The sequence below is a fragment of the Falco biarmicus genome, chromosome 4 (assembly GCF_023638135.1).
Source record: "Falco biarmicus isolate bFalBia1 chromosome 4, bFalBia1.pri, whole genome shotgun sequence".
NCBI lineage: Eukaryota > Metazoa > Chordata > Aves > Falconiformes > Falconidae > Falco > Falco biarmicus.
The window spans coordinates 65,908,162-65,925,816 of NC_079291.1; the positions used below are offsets into that span (position 1 = coordinate 65,908,162).

General features: G+C 67.8%; 1 protein-coding gene across 4 annotated transcripts in view; it reads left to right on the forward strand.

Annotated features, from left to right (window-relative positions):
* Nucleotides 1-17,655, forward strand: part of NFIC (nuclear factor I C) — a 41,723-nt gene that overhangs the window by 21,694 nt on the left and 2,374 nt on the right. For 2 of the 4 annotated variants that reach the window (XM_056335992.1, XM_056335991.1), the window contains exons 3-10: nucleotides 9,363-9,434; nucleotides 9,947-10,021; nucleotides 10,177-10,300; nucleotides 10,522-10,646; nucleotides 12,688-12,816; nucleotides 12,937-13,121; nucleotides 14,721-14,880; nucleotides 16,494-16,579. In XM_056335992.1, the coding sequence (XP_056191967.1) occupies nucleotides 9,363-9,434; nucleotides 9,947-10,021; nucleotides 10,177-10,300; nucleotides 10,522-10,646; nucleotides 12,688-12,816; nucleotides 12,937-13,121; nucleotides 14,721-14,880; nucleotides 16,494-16,579 (956 nt within the window). The remainder of the gene's footprint in view (nucleotides 1-9,362; nucleotides 9,435-9,946; nucleotides 10,022-10,176; nucleotides 10,301-10,521; nucleotides 10,647-12,687; nucleotides 12,817-12,936; nucleotides 13,122-14,720; nucleotides 14,881-16,493; nucleotides 16,580-17,655) is intronic. The other 2 variants (XM_056335993.1, XM_056335994.1) reach the window with 2 other exon arrangements.

Sequence of the window (17,655 nt, forward strand, 5' to 3'; positions counted from 1 at the left end):
GCGGTGCCGGCAATCCCAACAAAAGGGGTGCCAGCGCCATGACTCATGGTGGGCACAGGCAGCTGGACACAGCTCTGCCTCTGCCTGGCTGCCAGTGGGATACACTGGGTGTCAGTGGGGAAACTGAGGCACTGTGCTCCCCGGCAGGACACTGGGGGGACCACCGAGCCCTCGGGGCTTTGGGGAAAAGCAGGGCACAGCCTCTGCCGGCAGATAGCTGGGGCTGGATGCTGCCCCAGGGCCCAGTTGGGACCCTGGGTGGGTGGGAGGCACAGGCAAAGAGCGGGGGATGTGCACATGTGCATTCACACACGTGTGTGCAGCCAGGACCTGCCTGCCCAGCCGTGTCTCCTGACATGTGCACACGCGTGGTGCTGGCACGTGGCTTGCCTGCTCAGAGGCAGGATGGGGCCCAATGGTGCCTGGCACCACCGTTTCCCACCGGTGCACTGGGAATGATGGGTGCTGTGCTGGGGATAGGGGGGGCCCAGGCACTGGCTGGGCGGGGGGGGGCATGAGTGCAGGGGGGGAAAGCAGCTGCTGGGCAGGGTAGGGGGTTATCATGTACTGGGCTGAGTCTTGGCCATGCTGGGCTGAGCTGGGATGGGGTACTGGGCTGAGCTGGGGTGCTGCAAGCTGCGCTGAGGGCAGCCTGTACTGGCTGAGATGGGGGTGCTGCGTACTGGTTTGGGGTGGGGGCACCCTGCGCTGGCTTGGCTGGAGGTATAGTGTCACACAGGGCTGGAGGTACCCTGTACTGGGCTGGACTGGGAGCCCTGCAGTGGCCATGGTGACGGCAGGGACCAGGACCCCCACTGCAGCTGTGATGGGGTGCCGCATTGGGGTGCCCGTGCTGGCGGGTTCCCTGGCTGCGCCGCAGCTGGTGGGTGTCCCCAGGGAGGGGGCTGCCCCCTGCCACCCCCCACCAGCGACCTTGACCCCAGCGTCTGGGTCCCCAGCAGCCGCAGTCACCTGACTGTCTAATTGGGAACACAGCGGCTGTAAATACTCTCTGATAAGGCCTGGCAGCCTCTCACTTTCCCTGTTAAGGTCGCTCTGTGCCCCGGTTAAGGGGGACCGGGACGGGCTGGCGGACCACCTGCGCCAGGGGTGGGACCCCGCAGGGTGCTGCAGGATGCTGGGTGCTGCGGCGGGGCAGGCGCTTGCCATTGCCCCAGCCCACCGCGAGCGCTTTCTGTGGGGCTGTGGGTAGCGAGGGGTTATCCAGCCTGCCGTGTCGGTGGGGAAACTGAGGCAGGGAGGGATGCTGGGGCTGACCGCAGCAGTGGGAGCCTGCGCTGGGTGGCCAGGCTGGGTGATGGTGCCACTGGTGATGTGCTGGGCATCCCCACGGCCTCTCGCACGCTGCCTGCTCCCTCCTGCTGCTCGCTCCCGCTCGCTCTGGCGCGCTTTCCCCTTTCACACATCTCGCCCTGCAGCCAGCCCCCCCGCCCCAGCAGCCCCAAAGGGTCTGGGGGTGAGCGGGAGCAGGCTGGGGGGGATCTCACCCACGCAGGGCCCCCCTGGCCAGACATCTCCGGCTCCCTGCAGTCCCCGCGGCCCCCCATTATCAGGCCGGAGCACGTGGGCTCCTGCTCCCCCGCCTACGCCTGGCCCGTTTCGCTGGTGTCAGCACAATTTCCCAGCCGCTGCTCTGGCAACGCCGGGGAGGGGGGGTGGCGGAGGAGCCCCCGGCCCTGCTCGCCCCACTGGGGGTCGGGGGCAGCCTAGGGGGGAGGCTGAGCTCCCGGGTCTGCCCCCCCCCCAGGACCAATGCCAAGGGCCAGCTCTGCCTCTCGGCTTTTTCTTGGCCCCCGTCCCTCTGCCTGACGAGCTGCCTGGCTTTCCATGCCCCCCGCTGCACGTGGGGAAACTGAGGCAGGAGCGATGCCAGGCTGGGAGGAGGCCCCGTCGCAGCCCCGCTGGCCCTGGGGGTCTCCCGTGGGGTGCAGGGGAGTGCTGGGTCCTGGGTCTGCCCCTCAGTGCTCGGCAGCGCAGCACCGACCCCCTGCGCACCCTGCTCCGCACCAGTGGCCCCTGGTACCCCTGTGGGCAGGGTGGGCTGCTGGTCCAGTGCAGGATGGATGCAGGGCTGGGTGGTGGGCTGGGAGCAGGGCTAGGAGCAGGACTGGGTGCTGGATGCGAGCAGGGCTGGGTGCAGGGCTGTGCTGTGCACACCGCAGTGGGGGAGGGGATGGCGCTGCAGCCCTGAGCTGGGTGTGCAGCGGGGGGGGGGGGGGGGGGGGGGGGGGGCTGGGGGGGGGAGCTCGGAGGTCGCTGGTGAAAGTCAAAAGCATTGCAGTAAAATGGTAATCAATCTCCCCAGTCGATGGTGCCAGGACCTTCGAAGCATTACAGAGAAATTCCTCCCAGCAGCTCCCAACGGCAGCAGCCAGTCTGGGGGGGGGGGGGGGGGGATGAGCCCCCCTCCCTGCACCCTCACGTCAGTGCTCCACACCTCCGTGGGTGCCCCTCCCTGCGCCCTCACCCTTGTGTCTCCATCCCTGCATACCCATCCCTCTGCACCCATTCCTGCATCCCACAACCCTGGACCCCCATCCCTGCATCCCCGTCCTGGCACACCCTGTCCCTGGACCCCCCCTCCTCGTGCCCCCATCCCTGCATCCCCATCCTGCCATCACCCATTTCAGACAAGCTCCAGGAACTGGGGGAGGCAGGATGAGGCCAGTCCTGGCCCCTTGCACCTTTGGGGTGCTCTGGGGCTGGCAGGGACCCCGCAGCTGCCGTGCTCAGTAGGGTGGGGGGGACACGGCTCTGCCCTGCAGTGAGCTTCCCCTGGCAGTGCCTGGCGGCTGAGCCCCCCCTCCAGGGCTGTGGAGGGTGGGAGCAGATGGGTGCCCCGGGGCAAGCAGGCGGTGGGCCCCAGGGTGTCATCCTGCTCCCAGCACCCCCGGCACGCTGCCGCGTGCAGCCGACTGTGCCACCGGCGGTGGACGGCACCCCGGGGGGAGGCAGGGACCTCCACGCCGTGCCAGCATCTGCGTCTCCCACTGCCTGGCAGACCCTTATCTCCCCTCACCAGCCTCGCCGCTGGCTGCAGCGCAAGGCAGATGGCACCAATCTGCCAGGGAGCCCGTGCCAGGGCTCTCGTCCCAAGCGCGCCTGCCGGCCGTGCCAGGCCAGCCATGCCAAACGTCTGCGCGGTCCCTCCAGATGGAGGAGCAGGCATTTCCCCGGGCAGCGCTGCTCCATCGGCCCCCGCACAAATATTTATCGGCGGGGTCGCCTGGAGATTGATGGGGGTGCACAATATTTGGGCTCTGCCGTTCACAGAGCTGGGTACCGGCGGGTGGGCAGGCCGGAGAACCCCCCCAGCACACAGATAAACACGTGCAAACCCCCCTCCCGCTCCAGGTATCTCTCTGCTTCCAGCCAAACAGCCGGGGGCGGCGGGCTGGAGGGGGGCGAGATAGGCAGAGCCTGGTGGGTCCAGGAGGAAAGACTCCCACCCTGGGAGAGGGCGCAAGGGTGCGAGACATCAGAGAGTCAACAAGGACTGGGTTCCAGCCCCCGAGAGCGGCGTGCCGCAGAGGTGGGGCACAGAGGGGCTGACCAGGGTGCAGTGACCCCAGCCATCCCCCTCCCCTGCGGTGGCACTGCCCGGGGGACCCGCCAGCCCCGTGCCCGGCCCTGGCGCGAGCCCAGCAGTGGCAGCAGCCGGGGTTTCGGCATGCTGGCGCTTTCTAGATCGATGTGCCGGTGACCTTGGGGAGGTCAGGGCTTCCCCGACTCTCCCGCAGTGCGCCGAGCCGGCGGCGTGCCGGAGCAGGCCGGCTTCCCCGCAGTGCCCAGCTGGCAGGGGGCAGCCCCGGCCCCATGTCACCAGTGAAGCGAGTTGCCCCGTGCTCAGCCCCACGGCCTCGGCGAGCTGTGCCCGCTGGGTGCTGCATCCCCGGTGCCGGGGTGCGGGGGGCGAGGGGCCAGAGCAGTTCCCCATGCTGCGATGAATAAAAGATGAGCGAGCTCCGTCTCGCAAGCACCTGCTGTCCCCCGCCTTTGCCACCCGCCGTCCCCCCGTGCTGGCAAGCGCCGTGCCCTCCTTGGGGCCACAGTTGCCACCCTGGCCGGGCGCCCGCCTCCGTGCCGTGCTGGCAAGGGACAGCTGGGGTGGCAGATGCCTGTGGCACTCCCTCCCACCAGTGGCCGCGGGCATGGAGGGGGGAACAGACGCCGCCAAGCCCCCCAGGTGCTACTGTGCTCCTGAGCTGGGCTGGCACTACCAGCTGGGGCCTGGGGTCCCCTGCCATGCTGGCCCCCGTGCCGGCGTCTTGGGTAGCCCCGGGGAGGGCTGGAATGTGCCCTACACCAGCCTTGTGTGGCCTCAGACCTCAGCCCTGGGGCAGGAGGTGCCCGCAGTGTACTGGGAGCTATGCATAGTGTACTGGGAACTATGTACAGTGTACTGGGAGCTATGTACAATGTACTGGGAGCTATGCCTGTGGCTGGGGGTGGGTGGGGAGGGCCGTGGGACTCTGAGGGGGGGCTGGGCTGTGCCGTAGGGCTGGGCTGTGCCATGGGGCCGTGTAATGCTGCAGGAGTGTGCCGCGCCGTGGGGCTGTGCTGTGCATGGGGCTGGGGCTGGTGGGGCAGCGAGACGGTGGCAGGTGCCGGCAGCTGCCCAGGGCCAGGCACCTGGGCAGGGCAGGCAGGGGCAGCAGGTCCAGCAGAGCAGGCAGGGGGCCAGGCCTGGGACCCTCTGGCTGCACCTGCAGAGCTGGGGTGCCCCCCCACCCCCCATCTCCCTTCTCCTTCCTCCTGCCCTTCTGCCCTGCCCCTCTTCCTATCTTCCTCCTGCCTTCCCTCCCTCCACCCTGTCAGCTCTTTCCCTCTATCCTTACTTTTATTTTCTTCCTCCTTTTGTTCTTTTGTTCTCTTTTTACTTTTCCTTTTTCCTTTCGTCCCTTTCCCTTTCTCTCCACTTTTCACATCTTCTTTCTTTCTTTCTTTCTTTCTCCCCGCTTCCTTTCTCTCTGCCATCCACCTCCCCTCTCCCCATCCCCTCCCAGCAGCTGCACCCCCTGGGTGCCCCCAGCCTGGCGCACAGGGGCTGGGTGCCAGCACCCCGCTGGGGGGGAAGACATCCTGGGGGGGACGCAGGGGGGGGCTCAGCCGTCCCTTTGTCCACCCCGCTCCTGCCCGTCCCTTTGTCCGCTGCCATCTGTCCCCGCTCGCCTCCGCGGGCGCCGGCAGCCCTGGCTGTGGCCCAGGCCTGGCAGGACCGAGCGAGGGGGCGGCCGCGCCGCCTGCCTGGGGGGGTTCCCCCCCTGCTCCCCGCGCCGCCCGGGGTCAGCCGAGGACAAACCCGCTCACAGGCCGGCCAACACGCTCGCGCCGCCCCAGCCTCCCCCCGGGCCAGCTGGCCACGGGCGGCAAACGTGGCAGCAGCGGGGTGCACCCCCCCCCCGCCGCCACCTCGGGGGTGCCGCCAGCCAGCACCTCCCCGGGGGTCTGCTTTGCAGGGGGAGGACAAGCTGCCCCCCCCCCCCCCCCCCCCAGCGTTGGCTGCCTGGCAGAGCTGAGACCTGCAAACTCATCTCACCCCCCGGCAGCAGTGCAGGCAGGGCACGGGGTGGGGGGGGAGGCTGAAGGGGGAGCAGGGGGTTATAAAGAGCGTGAGGAGGGGTCCGTGCCCCCTGGCACGCCGGCTGAGCCGGGATTTACCTGGCACACACGGCGTTTCTCGGGGTATTATATAAAGTAGGTTACACAAGCGGGTCTGTTCCGGGTTTTACGTAAGGGCCACCCCAGCGGGACGCGCAGAGCCGCTGGAGGCCAGTGGGGCCATCGTGGTGGGGGGGGGGCTGGGGGCTGTCAGAGAGGGCCCCCCCCCCCAGTCACAGCTTCGCCCACCCCTAGGCCTTGCAGTGTTGCCGCTGCCCCAGAGCACTCCGGCTCGCAGGTCCCCTGGCGTCCCCCGGCCCCAGCAGGCTGTTCACTCTGGGCCCTAGTGACGCCTGCTGGGGGGGGCACCAGCTGGAGGCGCGGGGGGGAGCTGAGTGTTGCTGCTGGGGCTGCGGCACCACCGAGGGAGAGGCAGGGGGCCAATTCCCCCGGCCCCAGGGGAAACTGAGGCACAGGGCAGGAGCCTGCAGGCAGCGGGGCTAAGCCGTCTGCCATCTCCTGCGCTGTCACTGGGGGAGGAGGAGGGAAGGTGCTACCCTGGCTGGGGGGCCTGGGCCGCGCACGCCGGCCCCAGCAGCTCTGCCAGCCCCCAGCATCCTCCAGCCTCTGCGCCTGCGCCCCACGCTGCTGCCGGTAACACCGTGCCCTGTTACCGTCAGTGCTCAGGCACAGAGCCAGGGCTCTCCCGTAGCTGCGCCAGCCCCAGGAGGGCACCTGACCTGCAGGGACCCCCCCTCCAGGGCCAGCCCTGCTGCCCGGGGGTCGTTCCCACGCGCCGAAGCTGCGGGCAGGGAGTCACCGTGGGGCCGGCGGCACCCTGCCAGCCGTCGGGGCCAGGGTGCCGGGGATCCATAATTCAATGGGTGGCATCGGTCCAGGCTGCCAGCGCGGCCGAGAGCCCAGGCAGCCCTCGCCCCCCCCCAGGCACACACTTTGCTATTTTTAAAAGCAATTGGATCTACCTGTTTGGGCACCGAGTGCTCTCCCTCTCTACACCCAGGGGGGGACCCCAGCACTGAGCCCCCTGCCCCTGGGCTGCCTGCAGTGTGGCAGCAGGGTCCCCCCATCACACCCTGGGGGGTGGGGAGGGCACAGGACGCCCCCGTTAATGAGGCTGGGGTGCACGGGGGGCTCGTCCAGCTTCTTTCGCCCTCTCAGTGTGGCCGAGCCACTCGTTGGGTGCTGGATTCGGTGCCCCCCCGCCCCGAAAGGTCCCTCGGGGGGAGCGAGGCTGTGGTGGGAGCCCAGTGATCCCTTCGCCATTTTAGTGCGCGCTGGCCGGCCGCAGGCAGCCGTCACATGGCGGTGAGAGCAGAGTTTGGCCCAGCCACGCTGCACCGGAGGAGGCAGCCAGAAATCCGCTGGCGAGCTCACCCGGCCCAGCCACGAGGATCGCCGGCAGCTGGGGGGGTACCGAGCCCGTGGCCCCCCATCCTCACACCCACATGCCTCCATCAGCGGGGACACGAGGGTGCGAGGAGGGCACGGTCCTGCTGCCAAACTTCGGAGCTGGGGAAGGTCTCCGGTGCTCCTGGGGGTGCCATGGCCAGGATCGGGGTGCTCAGGCTGGGGGGGGAGACCCCCGGCGTGTGCCCCCCTACCCGGAGCAGGGGTGGCATCGGTGGTGCTGGGTCAGGGTGATGCTGGTGGGAGGGTGTGGGGACACTGAGGGGGCTGGGGGGGTACCCAGGGTGGGCAAGTGGCTCTGCTGGGGGCTCTGGGGGAACAGGCGCCAGGCTGGGGGGCTCTGGGGGGAGCAAAGGGCTGTGCCAGGTGTCCCAGGGGGGAGCAAGGGTCCCATCTGGGGGTGAGGAGGGGTCCGTGCAGGGCATCTCAGGGCGAGCAGGGTCCGCCCAGTGTGCCTCAGGGCAAGCAAGCATGGGAGGTCCCGTGGGCCAAGCCGAGGGCCACACGGGGCACCTTGGTGGCCACCAGCTGGGCGCACAGCCTGGGGGCTTCCCAGTGGCTGGGCACCCCTGGGGCCGTCCTGGAGGCAAGTGGGGGGCCGGGGAGCCCCAAGGCAATGGTGGGGAGGGGGGGAGCCGGGGAATTGGGCCGGCCTCAGGGCTGTAACCGCAAGACACCGCCCCGTGCCTTGGCCGGGCTCCATCGCTAACCACTTCCAGAGCCGCTGCGAGATTTGTTGTTTTAAGAGGCAAGGAGGGGCCGTGTCCGGCCGCGCGGTGCCCGCGGGCGCGCAGGGGGTCCCTGCCCCGCTCGCCCCCTCCCCAGCTCGCTCCTGCCCCACTCGCTCCCACCGCCCGCTCCCGCACGCTTGGGCCTGTGACGCCTTTCAAAATGGGGTGGGGGGGGTGGGGGGGGGGAAGGAAGAAAAAAGAAAAATGGAGAGAAGGGGGGGAAAAAACCACCCGCGCCCATCGCCGGGGGAATCTCTGCTCCCTAAGATGGCTGCCTGGGGGAAGCCAAGCGCACGGGCAAGTGGGCACGGGGCTGGCTGGCAGCAGGCTCGGCGGTGGGGCGGGATGCCATGGGGCCGCCGGCACCGACGGGCTGCCAGGCCGGCACGGGGAAGGGGTGGGGAGGAACGCCAGCAACTGGGGAGGGAGACAAAATGGCTGCATGCAACGTCAACGTCAAGCGGCCCGGCGGGTGGCGCGGGTGGCACGCAGGGGTGGCACGGCAGGGGGTGGCGGGGGTCCGCTGCCCGCCTGGCTCAGCGTGGCCCACCAAGAATAACAGCCCAGGGAGCTGAGCGTGGCTGCGGGGCAGGGGACAGGGGGGAGAGAAGGGTGGGAAAAAGGAAAGGAAGGGAAGAAAGCCCCCCGTCGCGGCAGGCGGGCTGGCAGCGGCGGCCGCACTGTTTTGACGGTGGTGTTTAGATTGTCGCGGCCCTTTCCCGGCATCAGCCAAAGCTGCGAAAGAGCCATGCCGTAGGCCATGTGGTGGGAGGAGGAGGATGAGGATGGAGGAGCGGGAGGAAGGACGAGGAAGAGAGGGGGAAGTACGTGGCGAAAGTTTTGGAAGGGGTTTGGGAGCAGCTGGGTGAGGGGCGCGCAGCCGAGCCCACACCGGCGTGAAGGATGCTCCTGAGCATGGCTCAGGCACCTGTGGGGCATGGAGAGCCAAGGGTGCGCTGGCTTTGCCGTGCTGTGCTGTGCCGTGCCGTGCTGTGCCGTGCTGTGCCATGCCGTGCCATGCCGTGCTGTGCCATGCCGTGCCATGCCATGCTGTGCCATGCCGTGCCGTGCCGTGCCGTGCCGTGCCGTGCTGTGCCATGCCAGGGTGCACTGGTGCTGCTGAGCTCAGCATCCTGGCCCGGTTATTTTTAGCTGAGATGGAGTGGGGGCAGCAGGGGCTTCAAGGATCGGAGCGGGTGCTGCGTGGGGGCCCTGCTGCCCACCCGCAGATTGGACGAGGGGCCACGGGGTGACAAGGGCAATGCCTGCCTGTGGTGACCTGCCCAGTGGCGCAGGGATGGGACGCAGCAGGGGCTGGACGGAGGAGAGGAGGCAGGATGCCAGTGTGGGGTTGTCCCTGTTCCTGTCACCAGCGGGGAAGCTGCAGGGAGGGACACTTGGTGGCTCTTCCCCAGCAGCTGGGGACATGCCGGCTCCATCGTGGTCCTCCTTCGGGGTGGGAGCCTCAGTGTGTGTCCCCAGCAGAGCCCCGAGGGAGGCTGCCGGGACCGTTAACCAGCAGGTGCCCCCCACTTGTACCGGCAGCGGGGGGCTCACCCCTCTGGTGTTTTCCTCTTGCAGACGCAGAGCAGAGCAGCAGCCCCCGGACGGGCATCGGCTCGGACCAGGAGGACAGCAAACCCATCACGCTGGGTGAGCAGCAGCGGGTCGGGCTTGGGCAAGGGGTCAAGGGACACCCGAGCCCGTCTCCAGGGTCCCTGCTGCGGAGGCAGCCCCCTCGGCAGGCAGTCATACCTCCTGTGCTGGTGCCACCAGCTCTGGTGCCCCCCAGCCCCAGCCATGAGCTGGGCACGGCCTCAGCATCATCCCACGGCTGGCAGAGCCCTGCTGGGACCATGTCGTGTGGCAACAGGAGCTGCCCTGGGGGACCCAGGGTGTGGGTGCAGCCCCCAGCCCTGCTGGCGCTCTCAGCCACAGGGAAACTGAGGCACAAACAGCCCCAGGGTGTCTGCAGCAGAGGGGACCTGTCAGGGTGGTCCCTTGCTGGAGGAGGGCAGTGGAGCCAAGCTGGCTGAGGTGGGGTGGGTGGCATTACGGGGGATTTGGGGACATTGGGGTGTCCTCAAGCATAGCCACAAGACAATGCAGGGCAGGAGGGGTGGTCCTTCCCCCCTCTCCAGCACTTTCTCCTCTCTTCTCTGCAGATTCAACAGACTTCCAGGAAAGCTTTGTCACCTCGGGGGTGTTCAGCGTCACCGAGCTCATCCAGGTGTCCCGAAGTGAGTGCCACCATGATGCCACCCCCCTCACCCTGCAGCTGCCTGGGCACAGCAGCATCCCAACAGCTCCCCTGTCCCATCTGTGGGCTGGGGCTCCCCTCCCTGCCGGGCGGGGGCAATGCCGGGCCCCCCCTGATCCCCCTCTCTCCCTGCAGCGCCGGTGGTGACAGGCACGGGGCCAAACTTCTCCCTGGGGGAGCTGCAGGGCCACCTGGCCTATGACCTGAACCCCTCCAGCACCGGCATGAGGAGGACGCTGCCCAGCACCTCATCCAGCGGGTAGGTGCCACCGCGGTGATGCTGGGGCGATGCTGGGGCGATGCCAGGGTGATGCTGGGGTGATGCCGGGGCGATGCTGGGGTGATGCGGGGGTGATGCTGGGGCGACACTGGGGCCAGCCCAAGCAAGGCCATGGGCCGCTGGCCGTCTTGCCACGGGGGAGGCAGGGGGCAGGCCGGATCCTGACGCGGGCTGGTGCTGATCCCTTCCCTGCTCCCCAGGAGCAAACGGCACAAGTCGGGGTCCATGGAGGATGACATCGACACCAGCCCAGGCGGCGAGTACTACACCTCCTCCAACTCCCCCACCAGCAGCAGCCGCAACTGGACAGAAGACATGGAAGGGGGTAGGTGCCTCCCTATAGGGACCTCCCTATAGGGGCCCTCCGGCTGCTATAGGGCCCCCGGCCAGCTCACCAGTTCCAGATATCCCCTGTGAAAGCTCAGGCACTCTCTCTGAGCCGTGGGTTTGCTATAGGGCCCTCAGGTCAAAGCACAAGTTAGCTATAGGTGCTGTGGTGTTGCTATAGTGTCCCCAGCCAGTCACTGCTCCTCAGTGGGGGCTGTGGCATTGCTGTACAGCCCCCAGTCAAGGCACAGGCTCTCTATAGGTGCTGTGGGTTTGCTACAGAGCTGCCCATTAAGTCACAGGCTCTCTATAGATGCTGTGGTATTGCTATAGGGCCCCTCTGCTTGGGCACAGGCTCTCTATAGGTGCCATGGTGTTGAAATAGGGCCCCCTGATTGAGGCACAGGCTCCCCATAGGTGTCCAGGTGTCACTGTACCCCCCCTGCATTTAGACACAGGGTCTCTATAGATGCCACAGTGTTGCTACAGGACACACACACACACACCCCTATTTAGGCCGAGGCTCTCTCTGTAGGTGCTCTCTATAGGGCCAGCCCGGTGCCCCAGCTGCACGCCAGCCTCTCCCAGCCCCATGGTGGCTGCTGGCGCTATGGACAGCTTTCTTTCTCGCTTGGCTTTTTTTCCCTTTCCTGTCTAGACAGCCCCAATTAGCTGTTCATTAAGAAAAGGGGGGGGGGGCTGGGCTAATTAAAGCGATGCTGCGGGGCTGGCACAGCGGCTCCCACGCCCCGGGGTGCCTTCACAGCGCTGTAGGCGAAGGAGCTGCTGTCTTTCTCCCCCTTTGGCTCTTACCCTGCACCCCAGCAGTGGGGCAGGACCTGGCTCCCCAGCCCTGCCAGAGCCTGGGAGGTGCTGGCTGGGGGGCTGGGGGCACCGATCCTCTCGGAAGGGGACTTGGGGAAATCAGGTCCTGCCCCAGGACGGTGCCCCATATGTGCTGGGGACTGTGCCCCATCCTGCCCCGTGGGCTGGTACCACAGGGGGCAGGTGGGAGGGCAGGAGGGTCCTGGGGCCAGACCCAGCACCCTCCCCGAAGCGTTGCATGTGGGCATTGAGCCATGCAGGGCTGTCCCTGTCCCCTGCCTGATCCGGGGCAGCGGCAAGGGAGGGCAGCGGGGGGTGCTGAGCCGTGGCGGCGGAGGGTTATGGCAATCCCGTACGGGATGTTCTGGGAAATCCTCCTAACCGCCGGCTGAGAAGGGGCTAAACCCATTACCAGGCCTGGGCCAAATGGCCAGGGCTAAAGCCACGGTGGTGGGGGATTAACGTGCCTGCCACCCCCTCCCACCCCGCGTCCGGGGCTCGCAGGGTGCTGGGGGGCTGCGCGTCAGGTCGCTGAAGGGGTCACCCCCCAAGCCAGCACCTTTCTGCCTCCCTGCGAGCTCCTCGTGCTGGCAGGACGTGGCCCCCAGCCCTGGGGTGCCAGGGGAGGTCTGTGCCCGGTGGGGGCTGCAGGGCGATGGGACCCCCTGGGGGCCCCCACCTCTGCACATAGAGTGGGGTGGGCACACACACAGAGAGCTGCCTGCGCTTGTGTACACGCACCCGTGCACTTGCATGCACAGCTGTGCACACAGACACACACGCACGCCTGCACATGTGTGTGCACGTACACACACTCGCACAGGCGCACACAGTTGTGCTGCTGCATGCACGTGTACATGTGCACGCACGTGCACACATGGAGGTGAGCACACACTCGTGCACACCTGTATGCTGGTGCACGCACACGTGTGCATGTGCACAGCTGCGGTACCCCCCTGGAGGTGCCCACACACGTGCACACCCTCCTGAACCCACACGCACACAGAGGTGTGCACCCACATGCGCGCTCACACCCACGTGCCCTCCCTGTGCCCAGCCTGTCCCCAGGGTGCCCCTTGTCCCAGGAACGAGTGCCCCAACCCTGGGCCAGGCTGGCAGCAGCCCCGGGACTTCGGGGTCCCGCAGCAGGTGCCAGAGCATGACGCTGTCCCCTGTGGGTGCCAGGGTGTGACGCCGTCCCCTGCTTTCCCCAGGCATCTCCCCCACCGTGAAGAAGACGGAGATGGACAAGTCTCCCTTCAACAGCCCATCACCCCAGGACTCCTCGCCCCGGCTGAGCAGCTTCACGCAGCACCACCGTCCCGTCATCGCGGTGCACAGCGGTGAGTGTCCCGGTGGGGAAACGGAGCCACGGTGTGGGCGGGTGAGCATTGTGAGGGACTGGGGCAGCGGCTAGCTGGCAGTGACACCAGTGGGTCCCCCCCTTCCGCTCTCCCCCACAGGTATCGCTCGAAGCCCGCACCCGTCGTCTGCGCTGCATTTCCCCACCACCTCCATCCTCCCCCAGACGGCCTCCACCTACTTCCCCCACACGGCCATTCGGTACCCGCCTCATCTCAACCCGCAGGACCCGCTGAAAGATCTCGTCTCGCTGGCCTGCGACCCGTCCAACCAGCAGCCCGGACCGGTAAGGATCCGGCCCCATCCCTCCATCCCATCACTGACCTCGCCGTGCGGCACCGGGGGCTGCTGCCAGCTGGGCTGCCAGAGGGGCATCCCCTGGATCATCTGCCGCCACCGCCGTCACCACCACCACCACCGCCGCCGCATGTGGGGGGTTCGGGGTGCTCCAATGGCACCCATGTGCCAACAGCCAGCCTGGTAGGGGGTTCCTACCGCCGTGGCTGGGGCTGAGCAGCTCCAGCCAGTGCCTTGCGTTGGTTCGGGAGCGCCGCTGCGCCTGGTCGGTGTTGGCACCTCATTTCTCTGGTGATGAAGGTGCCGTCCCTTGGCTTAGCACTGGGCGCCGCCTCACAGGGGAGACAGGGCGGGGGTGCCAGGGCTGAGCCGTCAGCTGGGGCTGGGTGTGTCTTGTGGGAGCAGGGCATCCAGCAAGGGACGTGTGATCATCGCCAAAGAGCCACCATCCACCAGCGTGCCTGCTGGGCGCTGTGTGCCCTGTCTGCCCACGCAGCCGGCTGGTGACCCATCAGCCCCACCACTGCGCCATGTCCCCAGTGTCCCCACAGGGGTGGCAGGGCCACCCCATGCAGCTGTGTGCCTTCCCTCACCCCAGCACCCCACACACCCAGCACCCCATGCACCCAGCAACCTGTGCACCCCATGCACCCAACACTCCCCCACAGCACCCAGTGCACCAGCACCCCATGGACCCGGCAACCCATGAACCCCATGCACCCAACACTCCCCCACAGCACCCAGTGCACCCAGCACCCCATGCACCCAGCAACCCATGCACCCAACACTCCCCCACAGCACCCAGTGCACCCAGCACCCCATGCACCCAGCACCCCTTGTACCCAGCAACCTGTGCACCCACCACCCAATAACCCATGCACTCAGCACCCTGCGCACCCAGCACCCCACACCCAGCACCCAGTGCTTGCAGCACCCTGCACAAGTCACCCCACGCACCCAGCACCCCCAGGCTCCCTTTGTACCCAAAGCTGGGGGCCAGGGGTGACTGCATTGCTGCTCCTGTGCCCCCACCCCGCTCCCCAGTTGCAGAGGGTCTTGGGGCCCCCCTCTGAGCTCTGCTTATCACCCGCCTGCTGCCCCTCACTGGCAAGGCCCAATGGCGGGGTGAGGGGCACAGCTGCTCATCCCCTGCGCAGGGGCTCGGTGTGGGGCTGGCAGAGATGGCGTTCGGAGCAGCCCCCTGCCCGGCTGGGCATGGGGGGCTGGTACAGGGACCTTTGAAGGCTGTTGTCGCCAGCACCGTGGGGTACCCCCATCCCCACAGGTGAGCGCTTCCCACCGCCGCAGCGAGGGGGGCACAGCGCCCCAGCTCCGGCACGCGCCACCACGGGGTATGCCCCCCCCCCAGCTCCCCCCCAGCCCCCCCTGCACCGCCGTGATTTCCCTTGTTTGCCAGCGCCGACCGTTCAGGGCTGCTCTGAGACCCACCAAACTCGTGTCAGCGGTGAGGGATGCTGCGCAGCTGTGCCGGGCAGCACCGGGGGCTCACCGGGCCGGCACTGCCGGTGCTGCGGGTGCTTCCTAATGGCTTGTGCTGTTTGTTTTTCTGTCTGTGTTGTGTCCCCAGTTAAATGGAAGTGGTCAAGTGAAAGTGCCCAGCCACTACCTGCCCACGCAGATGCTGGCGCCGCCACCTCCCCCCGGCATGCCCCGCTTGGCCGTCTCTCCTGACACCAAATCCACCACGACAACTACCGAGGGAGGGACGACCTCACCGACATCACCCAGTAAGCACCCCGCGGCGCCCACCCCTCTCCCCGGCTGTCTCACAGCCCCCCCCAGGTCCCCCCGTCTCGGTGCTGCTGGGGGGCTGTTGGCGGAGGTGGCCACCCTGCAGCCGGGGAGAGGGCGGCAGCCGGCACGCAATGAGTTTGCTGGGTCTCAGGCAGGTCAGAGCGGGCAGGGTTTGGGCAGGCAGCTCTTGTGTCCCCCAAGCCAGGGGGTCCCGTGCTGGTCCTAGGGACCAGCCTGAGCCCTGCGTCCCTCTGAGACGGCCAGGGGAGCGGGAGCGGAGCCACGGCGGGGCTCCCCCCAGCTGATGGCCTGCCCAAACACCCCCGGTGCGGACAGGGCTTCTGGGGGAGGCTGTCGCCTCTCCGTGCCTCAGTTTCCCCGCCAGCTGGCGGGAGCGGTGCTGCCGGTGACACGGGGACCAGCTGGCATGGGTATGGTGCTGGGGGCAGCGTGCCTGCCTGTGCCACACGGGGTCCCTGGCGCTGGGGATGCTGATCTGGTCGGGGGCTGTGAAGCGATGCGGGTGCAAGGACTGCGTGCAGGACCCCCGGAGCCCTTGGCAGGAGGTGCCTGGGTGGCCTTCGTTAGCAGCAGTGGCTGACAAGCTCTCCCCCTCCACTCCACCTCGGGGGGCTTCAGCGCCTTGGCCAGGAGGATTTTGGGGCACTGGGCTCCAGGGCTGCAGGCGGGAGACACTGGTGTCATCCCCAGGCTGACATCAGGGCGCGTGCCACATTGGTGGGACACTGTGCCATCGCTGCACTCCACGAAGGGGTTGTCCCTGTCCCTGTCCCGCTGTACCCCCGGGACACCTCCTGGTACGCCAGGAGGCTGCCAGGTCTTCACAGGGTCAAGCCCTGCCCGGGGGCACCGTCCCCAGGGGACAGGCCACGGCTGGGTGCCACCAGCCGGCTGATGGGTGTCAAAGATATGTGGTGTGAAGAAGTCAAAGCTGATCTGGAGGGGAGAGCTTGGGGTGGCGTGGCCTGGCCGGTGACAGGGCCACGGCCACAGGGAGGGACTGGACAGTGCCAGTCCCCCCCGAGGCTCAGGGATGGATGCACACCAGGGGGACACTGGCTGTCCCCAAGGGGCGCAGAGGCCATGTGGCAGCTCTGAACCCCCCGTGCCCCCCAGAATCACCCTGCCTCCGAAGGGGCTGAGCCCAGGAGCTCAGTGGGGCCGGGGGTCCCACTGCTGGACCCTCAGCTGCAGGGTAGAGGTGGCAGGGGGTGACACGGCCAAGTGGAGCTGGTGGCTCCCATCGCACTCACCCCACGGCAGCTCCGGTCAGGAAGCTGCAGGGGCTGGCACAGCAGCCGAGCACCCGTCTGTGCCTGCACCGTGGGGTGTCTCGCCCCCCAGCCTGCCGTCACCCCCGAAGCCACCCCTCCAGCAGGACGCAGGCACAGGTGGCACCGCCCCGGGCGCAGCATCCCTGGCCTCCACTCGCCTGCTGCCGGGGCACAGCCAGGGATGTCGCCTGGCCCCGGGTGCCTGGGACGCCCGTCCCAGCAGTGCCAGCCAGCTGGCCGGGTTTGGCCCCGGGGGGGACGATAGCAGTGCCGCCGGCAGCCCCGTTAATGAGCTCTCGTTTGTTCCCCAGCCTACTCTGCACCAGGCACGCCCCCTGCGAACCGTTCCTTCGTGGGATTAGGACCAAGGGATCCTGGGAGTATCTATCAGGCACAGGTGAGAGCGGGGATGCTGCTGGGGGGACCCTCCTGCCCTCGCCCTGGGCACCGCCGCCGTGGCATCGTCGTGGGCATCGCCGCCGTGGGCACGGCTGTTGCGGGTGTCGCCGTCATGGGTATTGCTGCTATGGGAGTCCCCACCATGGCATTGTTGTCGTGGTATCGCCACTGTGGGCATTGCCGCCGTGGCCGTTGGATGGCCATCTCCACCGTGGCATCGCTGCCATGGGCATCACCACCATGGGCATGGCCGTCGTAGGCATTGCTGCTGTGGGCATCGCCACTGTGGGCATTGCCGCCGTGGCCGTTGGATGGCCATCTCCACCGTGGCATCGCTGCCACAGGCATCACCGCCATGGGCATGGTTGTTGTGGGCGTCACTGCCACAGGCATTGCCACTATGGGCATAACTGCCATGGGCGTTGCCACTGTGGGCATTGCTGTTGTGGGCATTTCTGCCTTGACATCGCTGCTGTGGGCATTGCCACCGTGGGGCATTGCCGCTGGGGCATCCCCGCCATGGGCATTGCCACCCTGCACCCTGTGCCAGGGCCGTGGGCACTGCTGTTGGCTTGGGGCCACCCAGGGTCTCCCAGGGCAGAGGGAGGTCCCCACTGTGCCCATGCCTGGCACCTTGCCCTCTTCTTGCCACACTCCAGCTGTGCCAACCTGGCACCGTGGCACAGCAGGGCTGCCCGGGTGCCCGCAGCATCCCCAAGCGAGCGGCACTGCGGCCGTGTGCCCCCTCTCCAGGTGGGCTTGGACACCCTGCTCTCACCTAACTACACCCGCCGGCTGCTCCAGTCGCAGCAGGATGCAGCGTGCACCTTTCCAGGGGCTTTTCATTAGTCCTGGGTATTTTTTAGCTGGTAGTTTGTGAGCCAGTGCCAGCGCCGTGGGCAGTGCCGCAGGACCGGGGTAGGAGTGCCAGCACCTTGCCTCACTTGTGGTGTGAGTTGGCCGGCCTCAGCGGTGCCGGCGGGGGAGCTCTGGAAGGCTGCAGCCCTGCCTGGCCAGTGACACCAGTGCCGGGGCAGCGGGATGGGGGTGTGGATGGCGCCGTGCTGGGGGAAC